At 47.3% G+C, this 27,163-nt stretch overlaps 1 protein-coding gene across 1 annotated transcript in view; it reads right to left on the bottom strand.

The window, feature by feature from the left end:
• Positions 1 to 17,348, bottom strand: part of LOC120930805 (asialoglycoprotein receptor 1-like) — a 74,968-nt gene extending 57,620 nt beyond the window's left edge. The window contains exons 1-3 of the mRNA XM_040341981.1: positions 17,214 to 17,348; positions 16,113 to 16,193; positions 11,698 to 11,808 (exon numbers count right to left, since the gene is read on the bottom strand). Coding sequence (XP_040197915.1) covers positions 11,698 to 11,808; positions 16,113 to 16,193; positions 17,214 to 17,247 — 226 coding nt within the window. The 5' untranslated portion in view covers positions 17,248 to 17,348. The remainder of the gene's footprint in view (positions 1 to 11,697; positions 11,809 to 16,112; positions 16,194 to 17,213) is intronic.
• Between the last annotated feature and the right edge of the window lie 9,815 nt (positions 17,349 to 27,163).

Consider the following 27,163-nt stretch of genomic DNA (forward strand, 5'->3'; position numbering starts at 1 on the left):
AAAGAAAGAAGGTAGTAAAAACAAAGTATTCTGAACAGCAACGTTGGTGAACTGATCACTCATCAGCGTCAGTCACTTCTGTATAATGACTATAAAGTTAAAGGGCCTCTAAGTATTAGCTGGAGGCCAAACACGTGTCTACGGCCTGTAGGGTGGCACTAGGTTAACTGTCTAAAGGGAGAGTTTGAAGCTGAGCATGTGCTCTCTCACCCGACAGGCCGATCCGCCTGAGTTCTTCTCAGAAGGCGCATTGATAGATCACTGCTCCACAGCACAAGGATTCTGGACGAGGGTTCTCCACTGTTTCAGCTGTCAGCTGGGTTGCCTCTCCGATCTCCGGGAACACGGGCTGGATACTGGAGTCTTGCTTCCTTCCGGATGGCTGGTCTCTTGGTGAATTTAGGCCCAGGCTTCTGGCCTAGCAGCACGGCTGTGCTGTCCTCGGCAGCTCCGCAGAGGAGAAGATGCAGGTCCCGAGAGAGAGAGAGCAGCCACTGCCTTTCCTTAAGTAACCTCCCCCATAAGTCTGTACGGAGGTGTTACATGTTTAAATGAGGCAAGGCATTGTGGGAAGCGTAGTCTGTTTCTCCTAAGAGTCAATGGAGTCAATATCTCCTGCTACTTGAAGTCCCACAATGCATAACTTTCCTAAAGGTATCTTACATATTTACAAGCGTGAGCAAAGTTCCAGCGGGGATGGCCTGTCATTAGACTCTGACAGGGTGACCCCGCTACATATGTATGCAGGATCTCCTTCCACTACCTCATGTATTCCGCAATTGATCTGCTTGCGGGAGAGATTGCAAATTGCAACAGTGCGATTGGCAGCACATGTGCTAAAAAAAGGCCCACCCAGCTGAGCTGTGGGAAGTGGGACGAGAAATAACAGCTCCACAATCTTATGGAATAAGGTGGCTGCTCTCTACTGTTTCATGATGGCTGCCTCTGGAGGACATCCTGTCTCATTGGGGTTGTGCCTCCCCCTCACTTCTCCTATGCTTCTCTATCAGGAACTCAAGTCGAGTCAGTGAGTGCATTATCCCCTCCATCCCATTCATCACTGGAGCCAACTTGTCAATACGCTGCAGCTAGGGGAATATGACTGACAATTTGTTGTTTATCAGTGTTCTCCCCTCTCTGTAGGCTCATGTTAATACCTTCTTCAACCTCAGAACCAACATCAGAATCAAGTAATATCTATGCATTATATTTAACTGACTCCTCCATGCATGAAGCTGGGACTATGACAGGAGTAGCTGTGGACCAGGAGGAAGAATAAGCTGCTCTGGCAGCTGTGGTGGACTGCACACTAGTGTCAGCTTGGGTTATGAGGAGGATGAGGATGGTTTAGTAAGCCAGTCCAACACCCCCTCTGCATGCTGTGGCTCGATAGCACGGGCAACATTATTAAACAGAGACAAATGTGCCCTGTCTGAGGATGGACCACATCCACCTTTGCCTGTGGACACTGTTGGCCCTCTCATAGTGGCATTGGAGAGTCTGCCTCTCCTTGTTGGCCTTCCAGACATGATGGGGGCTTATTACCCAAATGTAATAGAAACTGGGAAATGTGTGATTGGATGCACTTTATTAAATGAAAAGTGGTGTTTGGTGCTGTAATATACTGCTTCCTTCCAGTCTGAATACAGATATCAGATAGTCCAACCGCTTGCAACCAAGAACTAGGCAGTACTCATTTTGGCTGCTGAACATGAACTGTTTACTGAAACACAGGTACACAGAGGTAACACTTTGGACAATCCCCCTTACCTTTGCATTCTGGTGGGGTAGACTGTCCAATCAGCAGGGAGAGCTGTTGGAGAAATTCCCACTCCCTCCTCCCAGCAAATATACACATGCCATAATACTTTTGTTGTGTTATGTAACCCTGGGATCCCTTTTCTTGTGATGCAGTAGACCACAAACTGTTGCTAACTCGGCTCACAGAGGTAGCTGGAGTAGCAGACTTGGACCTACCCTGGTTTTCATCATTCCTGGAAAGTTTATCCCAGATAGTGAAACTAGTGACCTGACCTACATGACATACCTACACTGACTGTAGTGACCTGACCTACCTACACTGACCTACCTACACTGACCGTAGTGACAGACGTACACTGATCTATATACATACACATTACACTGTCTCTGACCTACCTCAGCGGTGTCACAGCAGTCAGTCATTCCAGCGTCAGAGGAGGAGCCGAGGAGGGTAAAAGAGCCAAGGACTGGAGCCTGGGAGAGCCTGGGAGAGCCTGGGAGAGCTGAGGAGTAAGGATGAGCCGAACACCCCCCTGTTCGGTTCGCATCAGAACTTGCGAACACACCAAATGTTCGTGTGAACTTTAGAACCCCATTAAAGTCTATGGGACTCGAACATTTGAAATATAAAGTGTTAATTTTAAAGGCTAATATACAAGTTATTGTCCTAAAAAGTGTTTGGGGACCTGGGTCCTGTCCCAGGAAACATATATCAATGTAAAAAAAAGTTTTAAAAATGGCTGTTTTTTCAGGAGCAGTGAATTTAATAATGCTAAAAGTGAAACAATAACAGTGTAATATTACTTTGAATTTCGTACCTAGGGGGGGGTGTAAAGTCAGCATGTGAAAAAGTGCATGTTTCCCGTACATAGAACTGTCCCTGCACAAAGTGTCATTTCTGAAAGAAAAAAAGGCATTTAAAACCGGCATTGCGGCTCTAATGAATTGTCGGCTCTGGCAATTCAGAGATGATTCATTCATAAAAAAATAAAAAATAAAAATAAAAACGTGGGGTCCCCCCAAATTCCATTAACAGGCCCTTCAGGTCTGATATGGATATTAAGGGGAACCCCGCCGTCAATTTAAAAAAAAATGACGTGGGGTTCCCCCCAAAAATCCATACCAGACCCTTCAGGTCTGGTGTGGATTCTAAAGGGAACTCCACCCCAAATAAAAAAAAAAATGGCGTGGAGTTCCCCCAAAAATCCACACCAGACCCTTATCCAAGCACGTTAACCTGGCCGGCCGCAGAAAAGAGGGGGAACAGAGTGCGGCCCCCCTCTCCTGAACCGCACCAGGCCACATGCCCTCAACATGGGGAGGATGTCCCCATGTTGATGGGGACAAGGGCCTCATCCCCACAACCCTTGCCCGGTGGTTGTGGGGGTCTGCGGGCGGGGGGCTTATCAGAATCTGGAAGACCCCTTTAACAAAGGGGACCCCCAGATCCTGCCCCCCCCATGTGAATTGGTAATGGGGTACACTGTACCTCTACTATTTCACGAAGGAAGTGTAAATAGTTAAAAAAAACACACAGACACCGTAGAAAAAATTCCTTTATTAATAAAAATAAAATAAAAAATCCAGCGATGGTAATCCACTCTTGATGTGGCTCCCTGCTCCAACGTTGTCTTCTATCCAGCGACGGATGATCTCTTTAGCGACGGGTGATCAGTGGTCTGGTCCAGCGATGAGAAGATCCATCCATCCAGAGCGCAGCAGGCGAGCTCCACTCTCCGCTGGACACAGCCCAGCGGAATGACGCGCTGGAGCTTTGACATTTCTTATATAGGGGAAGTGGCCACGCGTCACGTGACCCCGCCTCCTCTGACGCACCCTCGTACGTCACTGGGAAAGCCTGGTCTTTCCCACGCCATTTTTTTTAAAATTTGGGGTGGAGTTCCCCTTAAAATTCACACCAGACCTGAAGGGTCTGGTATGGATATTTGGGGGGAACCCCACGTCATTTTTTTTTTAAATTGATGGCGGGGTTCCCCTTAATATCCATATCAGACCTGAAGGGCCTGTTAATGGAATTTGGGGGGACCCCCACGCTTTTTTAAAAACATTTTATGAATGAATCATCTCTGAATTGCCAGAGCCGACAATTCATTAGAGCCGCAAAGCCGGTTTTAAATGCCTTTTTTTCTTTCAGAAATGACACTTTGTGCAGGGACAGTTCTATGTACGGAAAACATGCGCTTTTTCACATGCTGACTTTACACCCCCCCTAGGTACGAAATTTAAAATAATATTACACTTTTATTGTTTCACTTGTAGCATTTTTAAATTCACTGCTCCTAAAAAAACGGCCGTTTTTAAAACTTTTTTTGCATTGATACATGTTTCCTGGGACAGGACCCAGGTCCCCAAACACTTTTTAGGACAATAAATTGCATATTAGCCTTTAAAATGAACACTTTAGATTTCTCCCATAGACTTTAACAGGGTGTTCCGCGGCTTTTCGAATTTGCCGCAAACACCCCTAATTGTTCGTTGTTCGCCGAACAGGCAATGTTCGAGTCGAACATGAGTTCGACTCGAACTCGAAGCTCATCCCTACCGAGGAGCCTGAGGAGAGGAGAGCGGCCTGCCTGAGCGGTGAGTCGTGTATTTGTAATTCCTGCCTTCTGGAGCCTGCAGCGCCTGTGATGGACGTCACACGTCCCGCCGCGCGGTATTGGTCCAGTGGGACGTCCATCACAGGCTCCAGAAGGTGGGACCTGCTGCTATTGCACTCGGCCGCACTCGGCAGGAATCGGCTCGGCGGCGCTCGGGATCAGACCGTTCCCGGCGGTCGCCGCTTGGCTCGGGGCTCACAATGTCAAACCTGCACGCCTGAGACTCTGGCTTTACGGGGACCCTTTCAGGGCTCCAGCCACCCAAGCCCGGGCCTCCCGACCCCCCTGAGTAGGAGGCCATCAGGTGGGATATCTAGAGGAAGCAGCCTGTTGAGGGGTGGAAGGAGCTTTTTGTGATCTCTACCACACAGGGGTCCAGATCTTTCTAGGAGTAGAAGACGGCTGTGGAACAGGAAGGGGCAGTTGAATATCTTCTTCAGGGAGTGGTGGAAGACCTAGGTTGCGTAGGAAGGCTTTGTGAAGAAAATAGACTTTATTCTGGACTTTCTCATAGGTTCTGTTTGTTTTTTAAGAACCCCTGGACCGATCTGGGTGAAATTTGGATATGTTGATCCCCCAGATCGGAGCTATCAGGAGATATGTAATTGTAGGGATACCTTGTGTGGAAAGGGGTGCTCCAACTTTTGGGAAACTTGGGGTGCTCTCTGCCTGGACATAATTGGTTTATTCCTTAACTGATATCAATATCTCCCAGGCAGAGCTTGCTGTGATAATATCGTCTGCGGTGTCATGTAAATGAACTTTGGTCTGTCTCTCAAGAAGCGTTCATTGTGTGAATTTCTATTGTTAAGCAGGTGACAAGAGCTTTAAAGCGGATCTCCACTCTAAAGTGGAGTCCCGCTGATCGGAACCCTCCCCCCCTCCGGTGTCACATTTGACACCTTTCAGGGGGGAGGGGGGTGCAGACACCTGTCTACAGACAGGTATCTGCACCCACTTCCGGCCCTACGATACGGGCAAAGGACGGGTTTTTTCCTTACCTTCCGTCCGTCCCCCGTTGTATGCTGGGAACACTCGGCTCCCAGCACACAGCGGGAGCCAATCGGCGGGCGCAGCGCGACTCGCGCATGCGCCGTAGGGAACCGGGCAGTGAAGCCGGAGCGCTTCACTTCCTGGTTCCCTCACCGTGGATGGAGGGGGGAGCAGCAGGGTGACGAGCGATCGCTCGTCATCTGCTGCGATCACCGCTGGACTCCAGGACAGGTAAGTGTCCTTATATTAAAAGTCAGCAGCTGCAGTATTTGTAGCTGCTGGCTTTTAATACATGTTTTTAGTGGCACATCCGCTTTAACTCTGCATCACCTCGTCTGGGTAACTGACCAGTAATTAACACATGTGGATTACATCGGAGACAGGACATCTGTCTCCTTAGAGGTCGTTAGTAAAACCATTGTATGATGTTGTGTGAGGAGATTGTCATTGTTCATCTGATTACTTCAAGTATTCCTTTTGCTGTATATAAGACCTGCCTCTCATTAAAGCTATTCTAGATCTGGACACCCTTCATGAAGTCTTGGCTCATGTTTGGGGGGAACATTCATCTTGGAAACTGCATTCATCTCCACTATCCCTCTACCTTCTATGGTAGCGATAATCCCTTATGCTCGGCAATTGAGGATGGAAAGCAGGCCGCAGTACCTTACCCACTGCAGGTCTTAACAACTGGTGGCAAGCAGCGGGGTTGAATGGGACGCATAAAGACAGCAGGTGAATGGCCCAGCATTACGAGAGACTAAAAAGGACTACGCTAAAGGATCTGCTGGAAGCCCGAGGTCAAGTGGCAAGCAACAAAAAGAGAGCTACCCTCATAGCAGAACTAATGGAGGGCGACCAAACCAGCAGCATGGCGAATGTCAGCCAGGAGGAAGCAGAGTTCCAACAGAAGGTGACGTGGAGGCTAAACCTATACGGGCCAAATCCCACACCGGAGATGGTGACGCAAGTCCTGGAGCAGGTGAGCGCAGAACGCAGAGCACAACAGGCAAGCTTAAACCAAGGAGACACCGCTTCCTTAGCCGGATCTATAAATGGAGGGCAGAGGAGAAAGATTAACTATGCTGCGTTTAAAAGTTTTTCGAAAGGAAAAATGGAAATTGACGCATACCTACAAGATTTTGAGCGTCAATGCGCTTTGGAGGGTCTGGAATCGGAGCAATGGGCGGCGATTCTAAACAGCAAACTCACGGGCCGAGCAGCAGAGGCATACCGAGCAGTTCCTGATACAGCCATACACGACTACGCCAGGGTAAAGGACATTCTGCTAGCCAGGTATGCCGTGACCCCAGAGACTTACAGGAAAACGTTTCGGGTATTACGGAAAGGGGGCCGAGACTCCTACACCGAATGGGCTTTTAGGATGTATCGGGCGGCCCAAAACTGGATACAAGGCTGCCAAGCCGCGACGCTAGAGGAGGTGCTACAACTCTTCTTACTAGAACAATTTTTTGACCACACACCTGCAGACACCAAGGACTGGGTCAGAGACAGGAAGCCGGCCACAATCGAGGAAGCGGCCAAGCTGGCAGACGAGTATCACGAAGGAAGAAAAGGAGAGGCTAGTGGAAACCGCCCTCTGGTAGGGTCCAGCACCCCAACGCCAGGTCCGGTGACCCACCATCGACCAAACGCGGTACCGCCCACTACACCACCTAATGTTAACCGGAGACCGCCATTGGTATGTCACCAATGCAATCAGCCAGGGCACTACAAAATACATTGCCCTTAGCGGAGCAGAAGCAATTGGGAGCGACCATCACCACCCTCACCGAGGGCAGCCACTCATCACTATCAGCATGAGCTGCTGGAAGACCACAGCACTGAATCTGAGCAATGGACCAAACTACATGAGGTGAACCTAGCACAAGCCGAGGGGGACAACCGGCTGCACCACAGACAATGGGTCACAGTAGATGGAAAGGAGGCTGAGGCACTACGAGACTCTGGAGCCACCCTCACTCTGGTGCAGCCTCACACCATATCTGCAAAGGCGTGCACCAACAGGACTGTTGCAGTAAGAGTGGCAGGAGGCGCCATCCACAAACTACCCACAGCCCAAGTGCAGTTAAATTGGGGCACCGGAGCCAAGCAGATGGAAGTAGGCATTATGTCGGGCCTACCTACGGAAGTATTGCTGGGGAACGATTTGGGGTGCCTAACCTCACAGCTGCTTACCCCAGATCCTGCTGGAACCTGCCCTGTGACTACCAGGGCGCAAGCCCGCCGAGCTGGACAGACGCACTCCGAGGAACCACAGGTAGGAACCAAAAACCCTGTAGTATGTCCGGACCCTATCCCCTTCTGGGGCACTCCACAAGACTTTGGCCAAGCCCAGCAGTCAGATCCCACCTTAGCAGGTTACAGGAGGGCCGTAGGTACCCCTAAGGAAGGTAATGCTCAAGAGGACTTCCACTGGGACAAGGGACTGCTATATAGGGTCACAGGGGGAGTGGGAAGTGGGGCAGCCCAAGTTATAAAAAGGCAGATAGTTGTACCCCGCAAATACAGAGCAGAGCTTCTAAAGCTCAGCCATGATATCCCGCTAGCCGGACATCTGGGTATCAAGAAAACTAAGGATCGCCTTACCCAGACGTTCTTCTGGCCAGGGATATCAAAAGACTTGCAGACGTACTGCAGGACATGTGACACGTGTCAAAGGATTGGAAAACGTGGGGACCACCCCAAGGCCAAGTTACGGTCCTTACCTATAATAGAGGAACCATTCTCCCGAGTGGCAGTAGACCTGATAGGGCCCCTCAACAAACCCAGCACCTCCGGAAGGCGCTACATCCTCACGGTGGTGGACTATGCCACCAGGTACCCTGAGGCAGTGGCGCTCCCCAACACTGAGGCGGAGACAGTAGCGGAAGCTCTAGTCAGGATCTTTTCTCGAGTAGGATTCCCCCGGGAAATACTCTCAGATCAGGGGACCCAGTTCACGGCAACTGTCACTCAACAGTTATGGCAGAGCTGCGGGGTGAAACCGTTATTTAACTTCCCCTACCACCCCCAGACCAACGGCCTTTGTGAACGATTCAACGGCACGCTTAAGCAGATGCTCACAGCGTTCACAGAGTCCTGCGGTCAATGGGAGAAATTTCTACCCCATCTCCTGTTTGCCTACCGGGAAGTGCCCCAGGCGTCGACCGGGTTCTCCCCCTTCGAACTCCTATACGGGAGAAAAGTCCGGGGACCCCTGGACCTCATATGGGAGCACTGGGAGGGCAACACAGGAGAGGAAGGGATCCTGGTTTTGCCGTACGTGCTGGAGTTCCGTGACCGCTTGCGGGCCCTGACCGAATCAGTTCGGGAGAGCCTACAGGCAGCCCAGAAACGACAGAAACAATGGTATTACCAGGGAGCACGAGATAGGAACCTGGAAGTAGGGCAAAAAGTATTAGCCCTCAGACCATCCAAAAAAGACAAGCTACAGGCAGCGCGGCAGGGGCTATTTAAAGTGGTGGAACGAATTAGCGACACCACCTATATTGTAGCCAAATGTTCGGATGAAAGGATCAGACGAGCCTTTCATGTGAACATGTTGAAACCGTACTTCGAGCGTTCCGAGGACGTGACCGCTATCGGTGCCCCATCCGCTGACGCTAGTGAAGGACTCCCCTTACCCGACCTGCGGGCAGCTAACCCAGGTAACCGAGAGCAAGTTGGGTTGGGGGAGAAACTAAATCTCACCCTGAAATCCGAGAACTGCCATGGGGCCATGGCAGAGGTTCAATACCTAGGGCCTAGAGTGGGGTCTGAGAAACAGCCCCCTGAACCCGCAAAAGTAGAGGTCATAGCTAATTGGCCCCAGCCCTGCACCAAGACGCAGGTATTGGCATCCCTAGGCACCGCCGGGTATTATAGGAACTTCGTCCCGGAGTATAGCACCCTAGCAAAACCCCTCACCGACCTGACCAAAAGGGGCCTACCCAAGCAGGTAGCCTGGTTCTTGGAGTGTGCAACGGCGTTCCAGGGACTTAAGACGGCATGGAGCAGCCGGTGGCATACCTCAGCTGCAAGTTATTACCTCGGGAGGTCAGCTACGCCACCATGGAAAAAGAATGCCTGGCTCTAGTATGGGCCTTAAAGAAGCTCCAACCGTACCTTTATGGCCGTGCCTCTAACCTACCCACTGACCATAACCACCTCATCTGGCTCAACCGAGTCTCTGGAAACAATCCCCGGTTGCTGCGCTGGAGTTTAGCATTGCAGCCCTACAATTTTACACTGCAATACCGCCCGGGCAAGCAGAACGGCAATGCGGATGGGCTTTCCCGCCAAACCGACTTGGAAGTATAATTTTGACCCGGACATCCCCTAGCCAACCCGGCAGGGTCTAGGCGGGTATGCCGACCCATGGAACTAAGTGGGAGTATTGTGAAGAAAATAGACTTTATTCTGGACTTTCTCATAGGTTCTGTTTGTTTTTTAAGAACCCCTGGACCGATCTGGGTGAAATTTGGATATGTTGATCCCCCAGATCGGAGCTATCAGGAGATATGTAATTGTAGGGATACCTTGTGTGGAAAGGGGTGCTCCAACTTTTGGGAAACTTGGGGTGCTCTCTGCCTGGACATAATTGGTTTATTCCTTAACTGATATCAATATCTCCCAGGCAGAGCTTGCTGTGATAATATCGTCTGCGGTGTCATGTAAATGAACTTTGGTCTGTCTCTCAAGAAGCGTTCATTGTGTGAATTTCTATTGTTTAGCAGGTGAGAAGAGCTTAACTCTGCATCACCTCGTCTGGGTAACTGACCAGTAATTAACACATGTGGATTACATCGGAGACAGGACGTCTGTCTCCTTAGAGGTCATTAGTAAAACCATTGTATGATGTTGTGTGAGGAGATTGTCATTGTTCATCTGATTACTTCAAGTATTCCTTTTGCTGTATATAAGACCTGCCTCTCATTAAAGCTATTCTAGATCTGGACACCCTTCATGAAGTCTTGGCTCATGTTTGGGGGGAACATTCATCTTGGAAACTGCATTCATCTCCACTATCCCTCTACCTTCTATGGTAGCGATAATCCCTTATGCTCGGCAATTGAGGATGGAAAGCAGGCCGCAGTACCTTACCCACTGCAGGTCTTAACAGAGATCCTGCATTGAATATTGTACCCCATCTCTGGAGGCCGACAGCTGAAAGGGGGAACCCCCAGCGTTAAATAAACTGATGATTTTGTAGGTGAGCAGTGACAGGTCACAAGCTCCATCATTAAGCCAAAGTGATAGGTGACAAATCACTAAAGATTTTGATTTTGGTGCCTTTGTAATCTAAACAAGTTTTATTACGTGTGGCTGTAGTGAGGATGTCTTTACTTTCGTAGTAGTGAAACAATAATGTCCCTGGGATTAGCACCTGGTGGTGGTTTTGGAGGCCAAAGATCTGTGGGCCCAATCGAGGCGTCAATTTATATCTGGGATGTGGGGAGCTAGGGTAACGAAAAGGTCCAAAAGATTAGGGCATATATCCTTGCCACTTGTGGACTCCACAGATCTGTAGGTTCCTTGTTTTCCAGGTCTTATTGCTGCAATTGAATTTGGTTGACTGTATGTTTAAGGGCAGCATTATCTTCTTCCGGGATGTGTACATATTGTACTAGTTATTTCCAAGGTGCATTCTCCTAATTGGGTAATTTCCCCCCTGAGTTCATGTGCAATTTTTCCCACCTCTCTGGTATTATTATGGGTTAAACCTTGCAGCAAGGCTTGCAGCTTTACATCCAGGACTTTCTATAGTAACTATGGCACTGGGCCCGGTTGGTGGTATTGAGGGACCCCTTGCAGATGACCCACCCGTGATTGCAAGAGGATCAGTGGGCTACGGCCGGTTGTCCTGAAAACCTGAGGCCAGGGATTGCTGCCTAAGCAGGAATCGCTCCATGAGCTGGGGAGGCGGTGACTCAGTATAGGGCTGGAAGATATTTTTCTGATACCCAATCTTATCTATGGGATGCCTGGGCTCTTCCGGAGGTAGACGGCGTAGGTCCCGTGGCGGTAGGTGCAGTCAGAGCAGTGCGGGAGCCTCGGAAGGGTAGACAGGGACCAGAGCCAGGAGATCACATGTCCGCCATCTTACAAGCCATGCATGCACCCCCCCCCCCCCCATCGGGCTCCCTTTTGTTGTGTTATGTAACGATGGGCTTCCTTTTTTTTGTTTTGTTATGTAACCCTAGAATGCCTTTTTTTCTGTTACATAACCGTAGACTTTCTGATAATAAATGTTTCCGTTCTCTCTTTTTAATGCAAAAGCAAAAAGAACACAAATATTAATTATAATAGAGATACTCACAGTAATTGAAGAGGACACCGGTGAGGATCAACAACATCAGGAGAGCCAGTATTAGGAGGACCCCCAGGATCAGAATCACCCGGTACTTTGTACTCCTGGCAGCCGAAGTCTCTACAGACAGAGAGGATAGTGAATAATCCTGAGTGTATCAGCCGATATATTAATCCTCCACAATAAAGACATTTTATATTCTGTGTTATATATTTATATGACATGTTATTTCATATAATCTTCTACTATAACTGTATATATCTTTAGCACATCCTGCGGGGTGCTCTACAGGATATTTACCCGCCGAGCGCTGCACAGTGCATTTAAAGCTATGCTCAATCAGGGCACAGTGAATAGCTGGTTTTAAGGAGCATGGCCAGGAAGCCAGCCGCAGCATCCTTAATAATGAATGAGTCATAAACTGCCAATGGGCTTCCCCGCTGACAGCTGGATGAAAAAAAAACATTGGCCGCAATAGTAAAAAAAAAATGGCGTGCGGGTCCCCCCTAGTCAATACCAGGCCCTTATCTGAGCATGCAGCCTGGCAGGCCAGGAAAGGGGGAAGGGGGCAAGTTAGCATGCCCCCGTGAACCATACCAGGCCACATGCTCTCAACATGGGGGGGTGCTTTGCCACCCCACTCAAAATTACCTTGTCCCCATGTTGATGGAGACAAGGGCCTCTTCCTGACAACCCTGGGCTTCCCTTGGGGACAAGGTGCTTTGGGGTGGGGGGCAGAGCCTTCCCCACCCCAAAGCATGCTCCCATGCTGAGGGCATGTGGCATGGCATGGTTTGGGAGGTGGGCCCTTGCTCATCCCCACTCTCCTGACCTGCCAAGCTGCATGCTCAGATAAGGGTCTGGTATGGATTTTGGGGGGCTACACGCTGTTTTTTTTATTTTTGTGTGGGGTCCCCTTAAAATCCATTTTATTGTATTGTACTTCTGCCATTTTAAATGCACTTGAAAGAATGAAAGTCCCCATTTGAAGGCATATATGCAAGTATTGGCCTCTGGGTACTGCCCTGAGGGATGTAAATCAATAAAAAAAAAATGTTTTTAAATGATTATTTATCCAGGAGCAGCGGTTTTAATAATTTAAGTGCAAGTGCAACAATAAAAATGAAATATTCCTTTAATATTAGCGCCTGGGGGTCCCCTTAGTCTGCTTGTAAAGTGGCACATCTGTACCGTGTATAGAACCTGCTGCAGCAAAATTACAATTTCTAAAGAAAGAAATAAATGAAATGACATTTACATTTCTGGCAATACAATACCATTGCAATATAAAAAAAATGGTGTATAGATCTGCCCCCAATCCACACCGGTCCCTTCAGGTCTGGTATGAATTTTATGGGAAACTCATAGCAAAATAAAAAAAAATGCCGTGGGGCCCCCCAAAATCCACACCAGACCCTTATCAGAGCATGCAAAATGGTGTGGGAGTCCCCCATAGTCAATACCAGGCCCTTATCTGAGCATGCAGCCTGGCAGGCAAGGAAAGGGGGGGTGAATGAGCACCCCCCTCGTGAACCGTACCAGGCCACATGCCCTCAACATGGGAGGGTGCTTTGCCCCCCCACCTAAAGGAACCTTGTCCCCATGTTGATGGGGACTAGGGCCTCTTCCTGACGACCCTGGGCTTCCTTTGGGAACAAGGTGCTTTGGGGTGTGGGCAGAGCCCCCCCACCCCAAAGCATGCCCCCATGCTGATGCCATGGGGCCTGAGATGGTTCACATGCCCTTCTGACCTGCCGAGCTGCATGGTCTGGTATAGATTTTGGGAGGCTCCACACTGTTTTTTTTTTTTTTTTTTTGCCGTGGGGTCCCCTTAAAATCTTTTTTATTGTATTGTACTTCTGACATTTAAAATGCACTTGAAAGATCAAAGTCCCCATTTTGAAGGCACATATGCAATTATTGGCCATAAAAAGGGTATGGGGGTCCGGGTACTGCCCTGAGGAATGTAAATCAATAAAATATTTTCTTTAAATGATTATTTATCCAGCAGCAGCGATTTTAATGATTTAAGTGCAAGTGCAACAATAAAAATGAAAAATGTCTTTAATATTAGCGCCTGGGGGTCCCCTTAGTCTGCTTGTAAAGTGGCACATCTGTACCAGATAGAACCTGCTGCAGCAAAATTAAAATTTCTAAAGAAATTAATGAAATTACATTTACATTTCTGGCAATACAATACTATTGCCGGCAATATAAAAAAAATGGTGTAGGGATCCTCCCCCAATCCACACCAGTCTCTTCAGGTCTGGTATGGATTTTAAAGGAAACTCATAGCAAAATAAAAAAAATGGCGTGGGGCCCCCCAAAATCTATACCAGACCCTTATCAAAGCATGCAACCTGGCAGGTCAGGAAAGGGGTGGGAAAGAGCGAGCGCCCACCCCCATCCTGAAGCATACCAGGTCATGTGACCTAAACATGGGGGGTGTTTTGGGGCGGGGGGGTCTGCCCATGTTGCTTGGGACATAAGGGCTGCATCCCCACAACTCTGGCTGTGGGGGTCTGCGGGCTTATTGACATTTGGAAGCCCCCAGACCCTGGCTCCCTCTATGTGAATGAGGTATATGGTACCCCTACCCATTCACCAAAAAAGTGGCAAAAAACAAAAGAGGAGGCAGTTTTTAACAATTCTTTTAAAAATGAAAAATACAGTACCACAATGTAAATCCATCATCAATCACAATGCCCGCCCCACCACCAGACCCGGAAAAGAAAAAAAAACAGAGCGTTTGCATCATGATAGATGATGGATTTAAATTGTGGACGTTGTTTTTTTTTTATATATATAAAGGAATTGTCAAAAGCTGCCCCTGAGAAAAAAGTGGGCCGGCGGGTAGGCCAGTGAGTGGGTGGGCAGACATGTCTGTAAGCAGGCCGGTGGGTGAGCAGAAGGGCAGGACAGTGAGCAGGCGGGCAGGTAAGCGAGTAGAGAGATGACATCTCTCACCCCCTGCCCTGCATCACCATAGTTCTGCCCTCACTGTGCAGCCGCAGGCAGCAGAGGGATTACATCATCTGTCACTGCTCACCCTCATATGTGCTGAAAAGCTGGGGAAAGAAGCCTTTCTCTGCTGTCACTGTTGTTGCAGGATAGTGACAATCTGTGTGTGATGGCAGGCGATGTGGCAAGTGACAGTTCGCATCTGGTGGTAGACGATGTGGCAAGGGACAAGCTGCATCTGAAGGCAGGCAACATGGCATATGACAGTCCACATCTGGTGGCAGGCAACGTGGCAAGTGACAATGCAAGTCTGGTGGCAAATGATGGGGCAAGTGACAAGATGCATCTGAGGGCAGGTGACGTGGCAAGTGACAGTCTGCATCTGGTGGCAGGCAACGTGGCAAGTGACAATCTGCATCTGGTGGCAGGCAATGTGGCAAGTGACAAGCTGCATCTGGTGGCAGGCAGCGTGGCAAGTGACAATCTGCATCTGGTGGCAGGCAATGTGGCAAGTGACAAGCTGCATCTGGTGGCAGGCAACTGTGGGAATTGACAAGCTTTATCTGGTGGCAAGCATTGATGACAAGCTGTATCTGGTGGCAGGCAACGGTGGCAATTGACAAGCTTTAGCTGGTGGCAAGCATTAATGACAAGCTGTATCTGGTGGCAGGCAATAGTGACAATTGACAAGCTTTAGCTGGTGGCAAGCATTAATGACAAGCTGTATCTGGTGGCAGGCAATAGTGACAATTGACAAGCTTTAGCTGGTGGCAAGCATTAATGACAGTCTGCATCTGGTGACAGGCAATGTGGCAAGTGAGAAGCTGCATCTGGTGGCAGGCAACCAGTGGCAATTGACAAGCTTTATCTGATGGCAAGCATTGATGACAAGCTGCAACTGGTGGCAGATGATGGTGACAAGCTGCGTCTGGTGGCAGATGACGGTGGCGAATGGCAAGATGCATCTGGTGGCAGGCGACAGTGGCAAGTGAAAAACTGCATCTGGTGGCAGGCAATGGTGGCAAGTGACACACTGCATCTGGTGGGAGGCGACAGTGGCATGTGACACACTCTGGGCTCCCACTGATTCTACATTATGGTGAGTTGAATGATTTCATTTTATATTACTTTTTATATTACATATTATAATAATTTATAATAATAGAAATAACGTGCTTTAACAATCCTAACACCATATCAACCATGGTGCCATGATGATTGGAGCGCCAACACCAGCCATTGACCCGACAAATTGCCTGCAAAAAAAACATATTTTCTGGCAGTGCCCCTCCCGAGACTAGATTTTGGATGCGCCTCTGCGCAGAACACCCCGCAAATTTGGGTGTTCGCCGAAATGGGCGAAGTTCAGCCCAAACTTTTGCTTGGCCCAAACCATTCGCCCAACTCTAGTCCTCAGCTGTCTACGATAGATGAAGAGGATCCCCCTCATTATAATAACTTACCTTTGGCTTTTTGTGTTTTCCTCATCCTTCGTAAATCAAGATCAGTCATATTCGCATACGTATTTTCCACACAAGGTTGATCTATAGAGAAATGGAGACCTTTATATGAAGAATTAGGACTTCAGGGAGGATATAATGGTGGTCTGATATACTGTACACTCAATATTTATTTCATCAGAGATCTGCACATGCTCCAAATAATCTTTTATTATGAAAGTTAACCACTTAAGGACCTTGCCTGTTTTTCAGACTCGGTGTGTACAAGTTTAAATGTTTTTTTTTTTTGCTAGAAAATTACTTAGAAAAAATATATATAATGTTTGGGGGTTCTAACACCCTAGAGAATAAAATGGCGGCCATTGCAATACTTTTTGTCACACCGTATTAGCGCAGCGGTCTTACAAGCACACTTTTTTTGGAAAAAAATCACTTTTTTTTTATTAAAAAATAAGTCAACAGTAAAGCTAGCCCAATTGTTTTTATATTGTGAAAGATAATGTTACGCCGAGTAAAATGATACCCAACATGTCACGCTTCAAAATTGCGCCCGCTCGTGGAATGGCGTCAAACTTTTGCCCTTAAAAATCTCCATAGGCGACATTTAAAAAATTCTATAGGTTGCATCTTTTGAGTTACAGAGGAGGTCTAGGGCTGGAATTATTGCTCTCGCTCTAACGATTGTGGCGATATCTCACATGTGTGGTTTGAACACCGTTTTCAAATGCGGGCGCTACTCGCATATGCGTTCGCTTCTGCACGCGAGCTCGTCGGGAACCGGGCGATTTAAAAAATGTTTTGCATGGGGTCATTATCATGTTAGAATGCCATAGTACATGTTGCCATTCATTGTTCCCTCAATGATCTGTAGCTCCCCAGTGCTGGCAGCTCTCATGCACTGGCACTCAGGAATGGTACCGGCTGCTGCTCACTGGAATATCTCCTAAGCGGTGCACATTTAGGAGATATTCATTTTACCTACAGCCAAGCTTTATTAAAAGCTTACCTGTAGGTAAAAATCACAGACGGGAGTTTACTACCACGTTATTTTTGAATGATTCCTGCCTCCATCAATATTCATCAATGATCACATCTATGACCTACCTGGCTTCATCTCCAGATTCTCAATTCTCCTCATTGTACGCTGCGGACAAACACGATTCCGTGCCCTGCTGAGTCCGTGTCTTCAATATCTGTTGTTGTTTTCGCTAGAATATTCTTAAAATAAGTTGTTACCCCCCCTTACTGTGAATTCAGTTTTAGGAACTTAGAAATGCCACAATAAAGAGGAAGTATGTGGAGTTCTGTAATATTCTGTATAGTAATACTACACACAAATATGTGCTTACTCATACATTAGTTATTACTCTCAGGGGTTTCTGGTCTCTGATTGGTTTATAATTATTTTGGGGTGCATTATACCCCATCAAAAACACCATTTACCTGGATAGGAATTGTTTGTTCAAGTGTGGACCATCATTTACACTGGTTGAGGGGGAAGTGTAAGCTTCTCAGGCTGACATTTCTCACACATGGGCATCCGCTCCATAGGGCAAGGGGGGCAATTGACCCCCCCTGGCAAATCGAGAAGGTGTTAAAGAGTCTTGCGGTCACAGGCTGTCTGAGTGGTCACGGGCCAGATGTCAAACAGGCACAGTGAGCAGAGTGAAGCCGCCTCCCCCTCTGGTGTTTATGTGTACACAGGGGGAGGGAACCTGCTGTGCCTGTGCCATGCTGATGACTGATCTGAAGTAGTGAATGGGATGGGGGAGGGGGTTCCGTCTGTGCTGAAAGGGGGGGGTTGTGCTGAATGGGGGTCCATCTGTGCTGAAGGGGGATCCATCTGTGCTGAAGGGGGGTATGTGCTGAATGGAGAGGTCTGTGTTGAATGGAGGGGTCCATCTGTGCTGAAGGGGGGTATGTGCTGAATGAAGAGGTCTGTGTTGAATGGAGGGGTCCATCTGTGCTGAATGGAGGGGTCTGTGCAGAATTGGGGGGGTCTGTGCTGAGGGGGGTCTGTGCTGAAGGGGGATCCATATGTGCTAATGGTGGTATGTGCTTAAAGGGGGTCATCTGTGCTGAATGGAGGGGTCTGTGCTGAAGGGGGGTCCATCTGTGCTAAATGGAGGGGTCTGTGCTGAAGCGGGGTCTGTGCTGAAGGGGGGGTCCATCTGTGCTGAAGGGGGGTCTGTACATTCTCTAGGCTATATTTATATGGGCATGGAGTGAAGCTGAATTATCTCAAGAGTAGGGATGAGCCGAACAAGCCCCCCCCCCCCCGTTCGGTTCGCACCAGAACCTTCGAACGGACCGACATATACTTTTGTCTATATTAGGCTCTTCCTTACTATGGCTCTCTGATTGAGTGTCGAATTTGTTGGATTGATGGTCCCAATCTACTTGACGGTGATGTGTGCTGTTTGGTGCTTTATTTCCCATTATGCTTTTATATACACACATTTTTGATCTGATCCGGCCTGTTTATGGTAAGTGTTGTGCCATGTTTATACATTTCAATATATGTGAACCTATACCGTATTATATTCTATTTTAATGATTATTTGTATGTATATATATATTTGTTCCCCCCCCCCCCAATTATCACATACTGCATTGTATTATTTACTCTGTACCTATATATACAGATTTACTAATCTTTGTTCCATCCTGTGCATTTTTCTTTTGACCTGTAGCACTATCCGTTCAAGCTCCCGAAGAAGCTCAATTTGAGCGAAACATGTAGATCAACTTCTGCACAAGGTTCCTTCTAGCTCTTTATTTGAGTTATAATTCATGTTGCTCGGATGGTTTTATATTGATTGTTTTCATATAAATAAAAACGTCTATTTTTTATATTATTTGTGTTATTGCATTTACTAGCACTGTTCAAAAGTCCTCAGGGTTTGTTACCCTTTCCCCATTGTGCATTATGAAGAAATATGTTTTTTCATTTCTTTTATTGGATATGTTTTATAGCAGAAAGTAAAAAGAAAAATATATATATATTTTTATTTGTCTGCCTTTTTTTGTTAATTTATGAAGAAATAAGATTTTTTCATTTTTTATATTGGATATGTTTTAACCACTTAAGGACCGCCTCTTGCAGATATACGTCGGCAGAATGGCACAAGCACGTACAGGTACGTCCTCTTTAAGTGCCCAGCCATGGGACGCAGGCGCGCGCCCGCGACCTGGTCCGAAGCTCCGTGACCGCGGGACCCGTTGACCCGATCGCCGCTGGAGTCCCGCGATCGGTCCCCGGAGCTGAAGAACGAGGAGAGCTGTGTGTAAACACACCTTCCCCGTTCTTCACTGTGGCGCTGTCATTGATCGTGTGTTCCCTGATATAGGGAAGCACTATCAATGACGTCACACGTCCACCCCAGCCCCCCTACAGTTAAAAACACAGATGAGGTCACACTTAACCCCTTCAGCGCCCCCTAGTGGTTAACTCCCAAACTGCAATTGTAATTTTCACTGTAATCAGTGCATTTTTATAGCATCTTTTGCTGTGAAAATGACAATTGTCCCAAAAATGTGTCAAAATTGTCCGATGTGTCCGCCATAATGTCGCGGTCACGAAAAAAAAAACGCTGATCACCGCCATTAGTAGTAAAAAAAATGTATTAATAAAAATGCAATAAAACTATCCCGTATTTTGTAAACACTATAAATTTTGCGCAAACCAATCGATAAATGCTTATTGCGATTTTTTTTACCAAAAATATGTAGAAGAATACGTATCGGACTAAACTGAGGAAAAAAACTTTTTTTATATATGTTTTTGGGGATATTTATTATAGCAAAAAGGAAAAAATATTGATTTTGTTTTAAAATGTTCACTCTATTTTTTTTTATAGCGCAAAAAATAAAAAACGCAGAGGTGATCAAATACCACCAAAAGAAAGCTCTATTTGTGGGGAAAAAAAGGACGGCAATTTTGTTTGGGAGCCATGTCGCACGACCGCACAATTGTCAGTTAAATCGACGCAGTGCCGAATCGCAAAAACTGGCCGGGTCCTTTACCTGCATTTTGGTTCGGGTCTTAAGTGGTTAAAGCAGAAAGTAGAAAAAAATATATTTTTTATTTTTTTATTTGTCGGCCTTGTTTTTGTTAATTTATGAAGAAATATGTTGTTTTTATTTTTTTTTTTTATTGGATATGTTTTATAGCAAAAAGTAAAAAAATATATTTAAATTTTTTTTCAACGTTGTTGGTCTTTTTTTGTTTATAGTGCAAAAAATAAAATTGCAGAGGTGATCAAATACCACCAAAAGAATAAAAATAAAGCTTTGTGGGGAAAAAAAAGGACATCAATTTTATTTGGGTACAGCGTGTAATTGTCAGTTAAAGTAACAACGCAGTGCCGTATCACCAAAAAAATGGCCTGGTCATTAAGGGGGGTGAATCTTCCCGAGGTCAAGTGATTGAGCTGGGTTTACTCTATACAATCTGATTGTACAGTCTACAATGTATTGGTGAGAGTCAGACAAGAATAAGGAGATGGTCACACATTGCACGGCTCTGCTATGAAATCGGAAGTTGTATCCAGTGTACAGAGTTACCAAGAGATGAAAAATGAACATAAAATATATAACAATAATCAATATAATGTGTCAGGCTGTGAGAAAAAAAAACTGTGTTGGGTGTCATAGTTTGGTCGGTTCACACTTTAGGTGGTAATGAGGATGTGGTAAGGAGTAAGTTTGTTGCACATTGTATTCATGTGTTACCATCAAACTGATACAAATGTTTTCTCGCAATTTTAAACTTTTTCACACACATATTAAAATCTGTATTTTTTTGCTAGAAAATTACTTAGAATCCCCATACATTATATATTTACTGAAAGCAGACATCCTGGAGAAAAAAAATGGTGGCTGCAGAATTTATTTGTATAGTAAATATACTGTACAAAGTAAGGCGCTGCTCCTATTTGAGCAAAAAAAAAATTCAATATTGTGCAAAACAAAAAAAAAAAAAATATATATATATATATATTCCTTAATATGTACTATTACACAAAAGCAATGTAGTTAAAATATATCAGCACTATGTTCAGTGTTTTATCCAATATTAAGTAAACTTTATACCAGAGAATTAAATCAAACAACATATATATATAGAAGCAGGGCAGCTATCAGAAATTTTGTGACCCCTTACACAGCTTTTGCTTGGGCTCCCCCAGACCTGACCGCCAACATTCTCCAGAGCCTGCCCACTGGCCGCTCCATGAAGTTCATCAGTGCTCACATTTTTTATCTTAACACTTTTACAACTTAATATATCCTCCATCCCATGTCGTCCTCCTCCTCTAGTCCCTTTTTAATGAAAGGGAACACCTGGGCAATGCCCAGGGGCCCCAGCTGCATGGGGGGGCCCTGCACTTTTCCCCAAAGCAGGGTGTAGAGGGGGCAGAGTGCTGTGGGGATACCTGTGGTGTAGATGGGTCAGAGTGCTGGGGGATATCTGGGGTGTAGGGGGGTCAGAGTGCTGGGGGATATCTGGGGTGTAGAGGGGTCAGAGTGTTGGGGGTATCTGGGGTGTAGAGGGGTCAGAGTGCTGGGGGATATCTGGGGTGTAGAGAGGTCAGAGTGCTGGGGGGATATCTGGGGTGTAGAGGGGTCAGAGTGCAGGGGGGATATCTGGGGTGTAGAGGGGTCAGAGTGCTGGGGGGATATCTGGGGTGTAGAGGGGTCAGAGTGCTGGGGGATATCTGGGGTGTAGAGGGGTCAGAGTGCTGGGGGGATATCTGGGGTGTAGAGGGGTCAGAGTGCTGGGGGATATCTGGGGTGTAGAGGGGTCAGAGTGCTGGGGGATATCTGGGGTGTAGAGGGGTCAGAGTGCTGGGGGATATCTGGGGTGTAGAGAGGTCAGAGTGCTGGGGGGATATCTGGGGTGTAGAGGGGTCAGAGTGCAGGGGGATATCTGGGGTGTAGAGGGGTCAGAGTGCTGGGGGGATATCTGGGGTGTAGAGGGGTCAGAGTGCTGGGGGATATCTGGGGTGTAGAGTGGTCCGAGTGCTGGGGGGATATCTGGGGTGTAGTGGGGTCAGAGTGCTGGTGGGATATCTGGGGTGTAGAGGGGTCAGAGTGCAGGGGGGATATCTGGGGTGTAGAAGGGTCAGAGTGCTGGGGGGATATCTGGTCTGTTTACCTGCGCTGTCTCCATTGTAGGGGCCCCAGAGCATTCCTTTGCCCAGGGGCCCATCATGCTATTAAGAAAGCCCTGGTCCCATCTCCTCCAGTCCTATCTCCTCATCCTCCATCCCATGTCCTCCTCATCATCCAAGTCCCATCTCTGCAATAAGATGTCCTCCCTCTCCAGTCCCATCTCCCCCATACCATGTTCTCCTCCTCCTCCATCCCATGTCATTTGATCTATGTCCCCCCTCCAGTCCCATCCTCCTTTCCCATGTCCTCCTCCTCCAGTCTATCCCTCCATTCCATGCCCACTGTGGGGGTGGTAAGAGACAGAGGGAGGGGGTGAGAGAGAAAAAGAGAAGAAGGTGAGAGAGATAGGGGTGAGGGAGAGAGATAGGGGGCAAGAGAGAGGGGTTGAGAGAGAAAGAGTGTGTGTATGAGAGAGAGGGGGTGTATGAGACATTGAGGATTGAGAGAAAGGGCAGGGCAAGAGAGAGGGGGGGAGAAGTAAGAAAAGAGAGCCGAGAGAAAAGGGGGTAAAAGAGAGGGGTGTGAGGGAGGGGTTGAACGATTGAGGGGAGAGGGGGAGAAATAGAGGGGGTTGAGAGAGATGGGGGAGAGAGAGGGGATGGGAGAGATAGAGGGGGATAAGAGAGAGAGAGAGATGGGGTGAGAGAAACGGGGGATAAAAGGAGGGTGAGCGAGGGAGTTGCAAGAGAGAGGGAGTGTGAGAGGGAGGGGGTGAGAGAGAAATAGGGGCGAGGTAAGGGGGTGAGACAAAGGGGAGGTAAGGCTACTTTTTTACACGGGGAACTGAGGACCCACCGGGACCACATTACTACCGGCAACTGTGAAGGATAAACTCTCGCACAATCCTTCCTCTGGTTATGGTACCCGCCTGGGCATAGAGCCTCTGGGTGTCTAAGGCTATCTGTCTTGGTCTTGCCTTGGGTACGCCTGCACCTTCGGACTCAAGTCAGATGGCTGTAGACAGTGGCACCTTCTCCCAATGTATTTATATGGATGCAAAATTACTGGTTGTCTATGCAGCATTACATGACACTTTTTCGTCCTGTGTTCAACCACCTACCCCTGAAGATGAGAACATTTATTGCCAAACTCGAAACGCATTGGGTTATCTCGTTGTACCATCCATACAACAGAATAGTGGTTGTGTCTCACTGTATTATATTTTCTGCATATCCCCCAATGCATCCTGTATATTTTGCAGCACTACAAATGTTATACTTACTTTGTTATTGAATAAACTATAAAAATGTTCTACTTAACTGCGTCTCTGACTCCCAGAGTAGTATTGCCCTCCAAAGTCCCAATTAGAGGAACACTCCTTCCCTTTATAAATCTACATGAGGCTACCGACCGGCATCAGCTCAGATGATACCCGGCCCAGAGAGAGAACATATCTCCCCAACGTCTGCTGCACAGCAAACCACTCTCAGCCTGCATGATCTACATGTGACTGTGGCTGACATTAAAGATACGCTGTTGGGGGCCATTATTGATCTCAGCCATGATCTACAATCCATAGCTGACCGAGTGCAAGAAGTAGAGATCATTAGATCCCAGCAAGAAGCCCAAGTGGAACAACTTCATACTGTGCAAAATGCCCACAGTCTCCAGCTAACAGATATCCAGAGGCACCTAGAGGATCTTGATAACTACGGACGCAGAAACAATCATCTGAAGTATCCCAGAATCGGTAGAAAGGGATCAAATTAAACAGGTCTTTAATAGGGATGAGCCCGATGTTCAAGTCAAAGTAAGTTCGGCGAATCCAGAACATTATGGGGCGTTCGTGGCAAATTTGATTCCCGCGCCACGCCTCATAATGCACTGCGTGATCGCAGTGCATTGATGTCTGATGATTGGCCAAAGCATGCACCTGACCTGCTGTGAGAGCCATGATTGTCCAAAGGCAGGGTGCCTTTAGCCAATCATGGCTCAGGGGGCCAAGTCCATACCCCACACTATGTAAGACTGCTTACACGACGGCCAGATTGGTTAACCCGATCTGGTTAACCAAATGGTTAACCAGAGGGCGCACAGGGTGTTTACACACACCTCTCCCTGTTCTTCAGCTCCGGTGACCAATCGGGGGACACGGAGGTTAATGGAGCTTCGGACCGGGTCGCGAGTGCGCCGGCGGTGGCGCACTCGTGACCCCACGGCTGGGCTTAAGGAATGACACACGGGTATGTGATTGTGCCCAGCCGTGCCATTCTTCTGACGAATATCAGCGTTAGGCGGTCCTTAAGTGGTTAAATATAGTGCCTGGGGGGTCCCCTGAGTCCACTTGTAAGGTGGCATATCTGTAATGTGTATAGAAGCTGCTGCACCAATAATTGCATTTAGAAAGCCAAAAGAAATTAAATTTTCCCTGCAAGCTTTCTTTATTTTGTAAGCAATGGCTTGGGGAGGCAGGCTATATGCACTGTCACTGTAGTAATGATTTGGAAGGGGATAACATCTAGGGCAATCAAAGGGCTAAATGTGTGCCTAACAAGTGCTTTCTCACTGAGGGGGATCAGGAATCAAGATCAATGTCTTCCATACTGACAGAACGGTGATCTGCCTTGTTTATATAGGCAGGCCACCGTTCTGCCTGTGTACATAATGATCAGCAGGTACCGGTGAACCCAGAAATGCAGGATCGCGTATATACGTGATTCTTCGCAGCATGACCGCCCTGTAGCAGTAGATATGCTATTGGGCGGTCGGCAACTGGTTAAGATCATCAGCATTGTGATAACTGACAGGCAGAAGGTGCTCTATCATGGCTCTGGCTGGCTCTGTCACAGTGTGTCACATAACATGGCTGCTAGGTGCTGATTTTGTTAACTTACGACTAATATGCCAGAGAGACAGACAAAGTGCAATGTAGTCTATTCACAGACACGCTCAAGCACACCTGTGTTGAAGCCTTGAAGGCACTGGAAGCCCCACGATCGGATCCTCTTACCCTCTGTTCCTGCTACTGGGACACCATCAGCTGAGCTCAGTTGCCTCTCTCTGCCCGTCGCTGCCGCCGCCTGCCTCACAGTCTCTCAAGTCTCACTCTCTGGGTCCCGGGCTACTACTAGGTGGGGAGCAGGAATTATGACATACATTTTATTTGGGTACAGTGTTGCATGACCGCGCAATTGTCAGTAAAAGTAATGCAGTGCTATATCGCAAAATATGGCGTGGTCATGAAGGGAGGGGTAATCTTCCAGAGGTGGTTCAGTAAAGGTAAATGTAAATGGTAAAGAAAAAAATCAATTACACATTCAAAATTTGTGATGGCAGAATACGATATCACTGACGCTGTCTATGTGAATTGTATTGTTCCATAACACCATACAAGGCTTAAAATCTCCAAAGCATGCAATTGAAAGGATTGGTGTTGTTCTCGTTACCCTTGAAGTTGCATAAAAAGAAGGAATTTCTCTCTGTTGTAGCTTTCTTTTTTTGCCCAGCTCCTCATGCCATTTGTTTGACAATCCATATTAGCCTTGGAAATTGTCCTCCATTGACTTCAATTGAGTTTGGATTAAATTTCACGATTTTCTGACTTTACAATGGATTCAACAAATTAACCAAACCCTGGTCGATTCATTAATCTCTAGTTCCTATGCAAAAATGACTGTTCTCTCAAGAGGTGCACATTGTTCTACATGAGATAATTGCATTATGTACTGTATGTCCTTCTGTAGGATTTATCCAATGAATACAGTGCAGTTATAGCATTTGCTACCCTAAAAATAAAAATAAATCCTGTTCCTTTAAAGCATGTTATAGAGCACAGTGCTTGTGCTGTGTAATTTGGTTTCCCGTATCACCTGAAATACCTAGCTGATCCTGCCTGGTTCTACCCTGTAAACTGACCACGGTATATCATGGCTGCTGAGCCCTGACACTGTGGTCAGTTTACGTGCCCCCGTCATCCACAGCTCTCCTCTGTCCTCTCTCCTCCTCCCTCCCTGCTCCTGTGTCTGTGCCCGCTCCCTCCTCTCCTGCTGTTGAAATACGTTTTTAAATCGTATATAATTCTGTGTGTTTTCTAATTCTGTGTGCTTCTTTCTCTGTGATTTATAAAAAAAATGTTGTATATACCTGATTTCAGAGCGTGGCTCGGTGCTCACGAGGCCGGCTCTCTTCTCCTCTCCTCCCAACTTACCAGTGGCGGTGCGTCCGTAAAGGGCGCAGGAGCACCGCCCCCTCTCTCCTGCACCTGTCTATCACCAATAGATAGATTCATAGATCCGCGTAACCTATGTGATTTAAGATCCGCTCCCGCAATTTTTTAAAGCAAATGCTAATTCACAAACCACTTACCTCAAAACTTACGGCGGCGTATCTTAAATCCCCCGGCGAAATTCAAATTCCGCGGCTAGGGGGAGTGTAGTATTTAAATCAGGCGCGTCCCCGTGCGATTTAACTGCGCATGCGCCATTCACGAATTTTCCCGGCGTGCATTGCTCCCAATGACGTCGCTAGGACGTTATTGGTTTCGGCGTGAGCGTAACTTGCGTCCAGCGCTTTTGTGAATCGACGTACGCAAACAACGTAAAATTTCAAAATTCGCCATGGGAACGACGCCCATACTTAACATTGGCTGCGCCTCATAGAAGCAGGGGTAACTCTACGCCGGAAAAAGCCGAACGCAAACGACATAAAAAAAAAAACGCCGGACGGTCGTTCGTTTCGGAATCGGCGTATCTCCTCATTTGCATAATCGTGCCGTAAATAAACCGAAACACCACCTAGCGGCCGGCCTGGAATTGCAGCCTAAGATTCGACGGTGTAACACAGTTACACCTGTCGGATCTTAGGCATATCTATGCGTAACTGATTCTATGAATCAGTCGCATAGATACGACCAAAGTAAATCAGAGATACGACGGTGTATC

This window comes from Rana temporaria, chromosome 3, assembly GCF_905171775.1.
Source record: "Rana temporaria chromosome 3, aRanTem1.1, whole genome shotgun sequence".
NCBI lineage: Eukaryota > Metazoa > Chordata > Amphibia > Anura > Ranidae > Rana > Rana temporaria.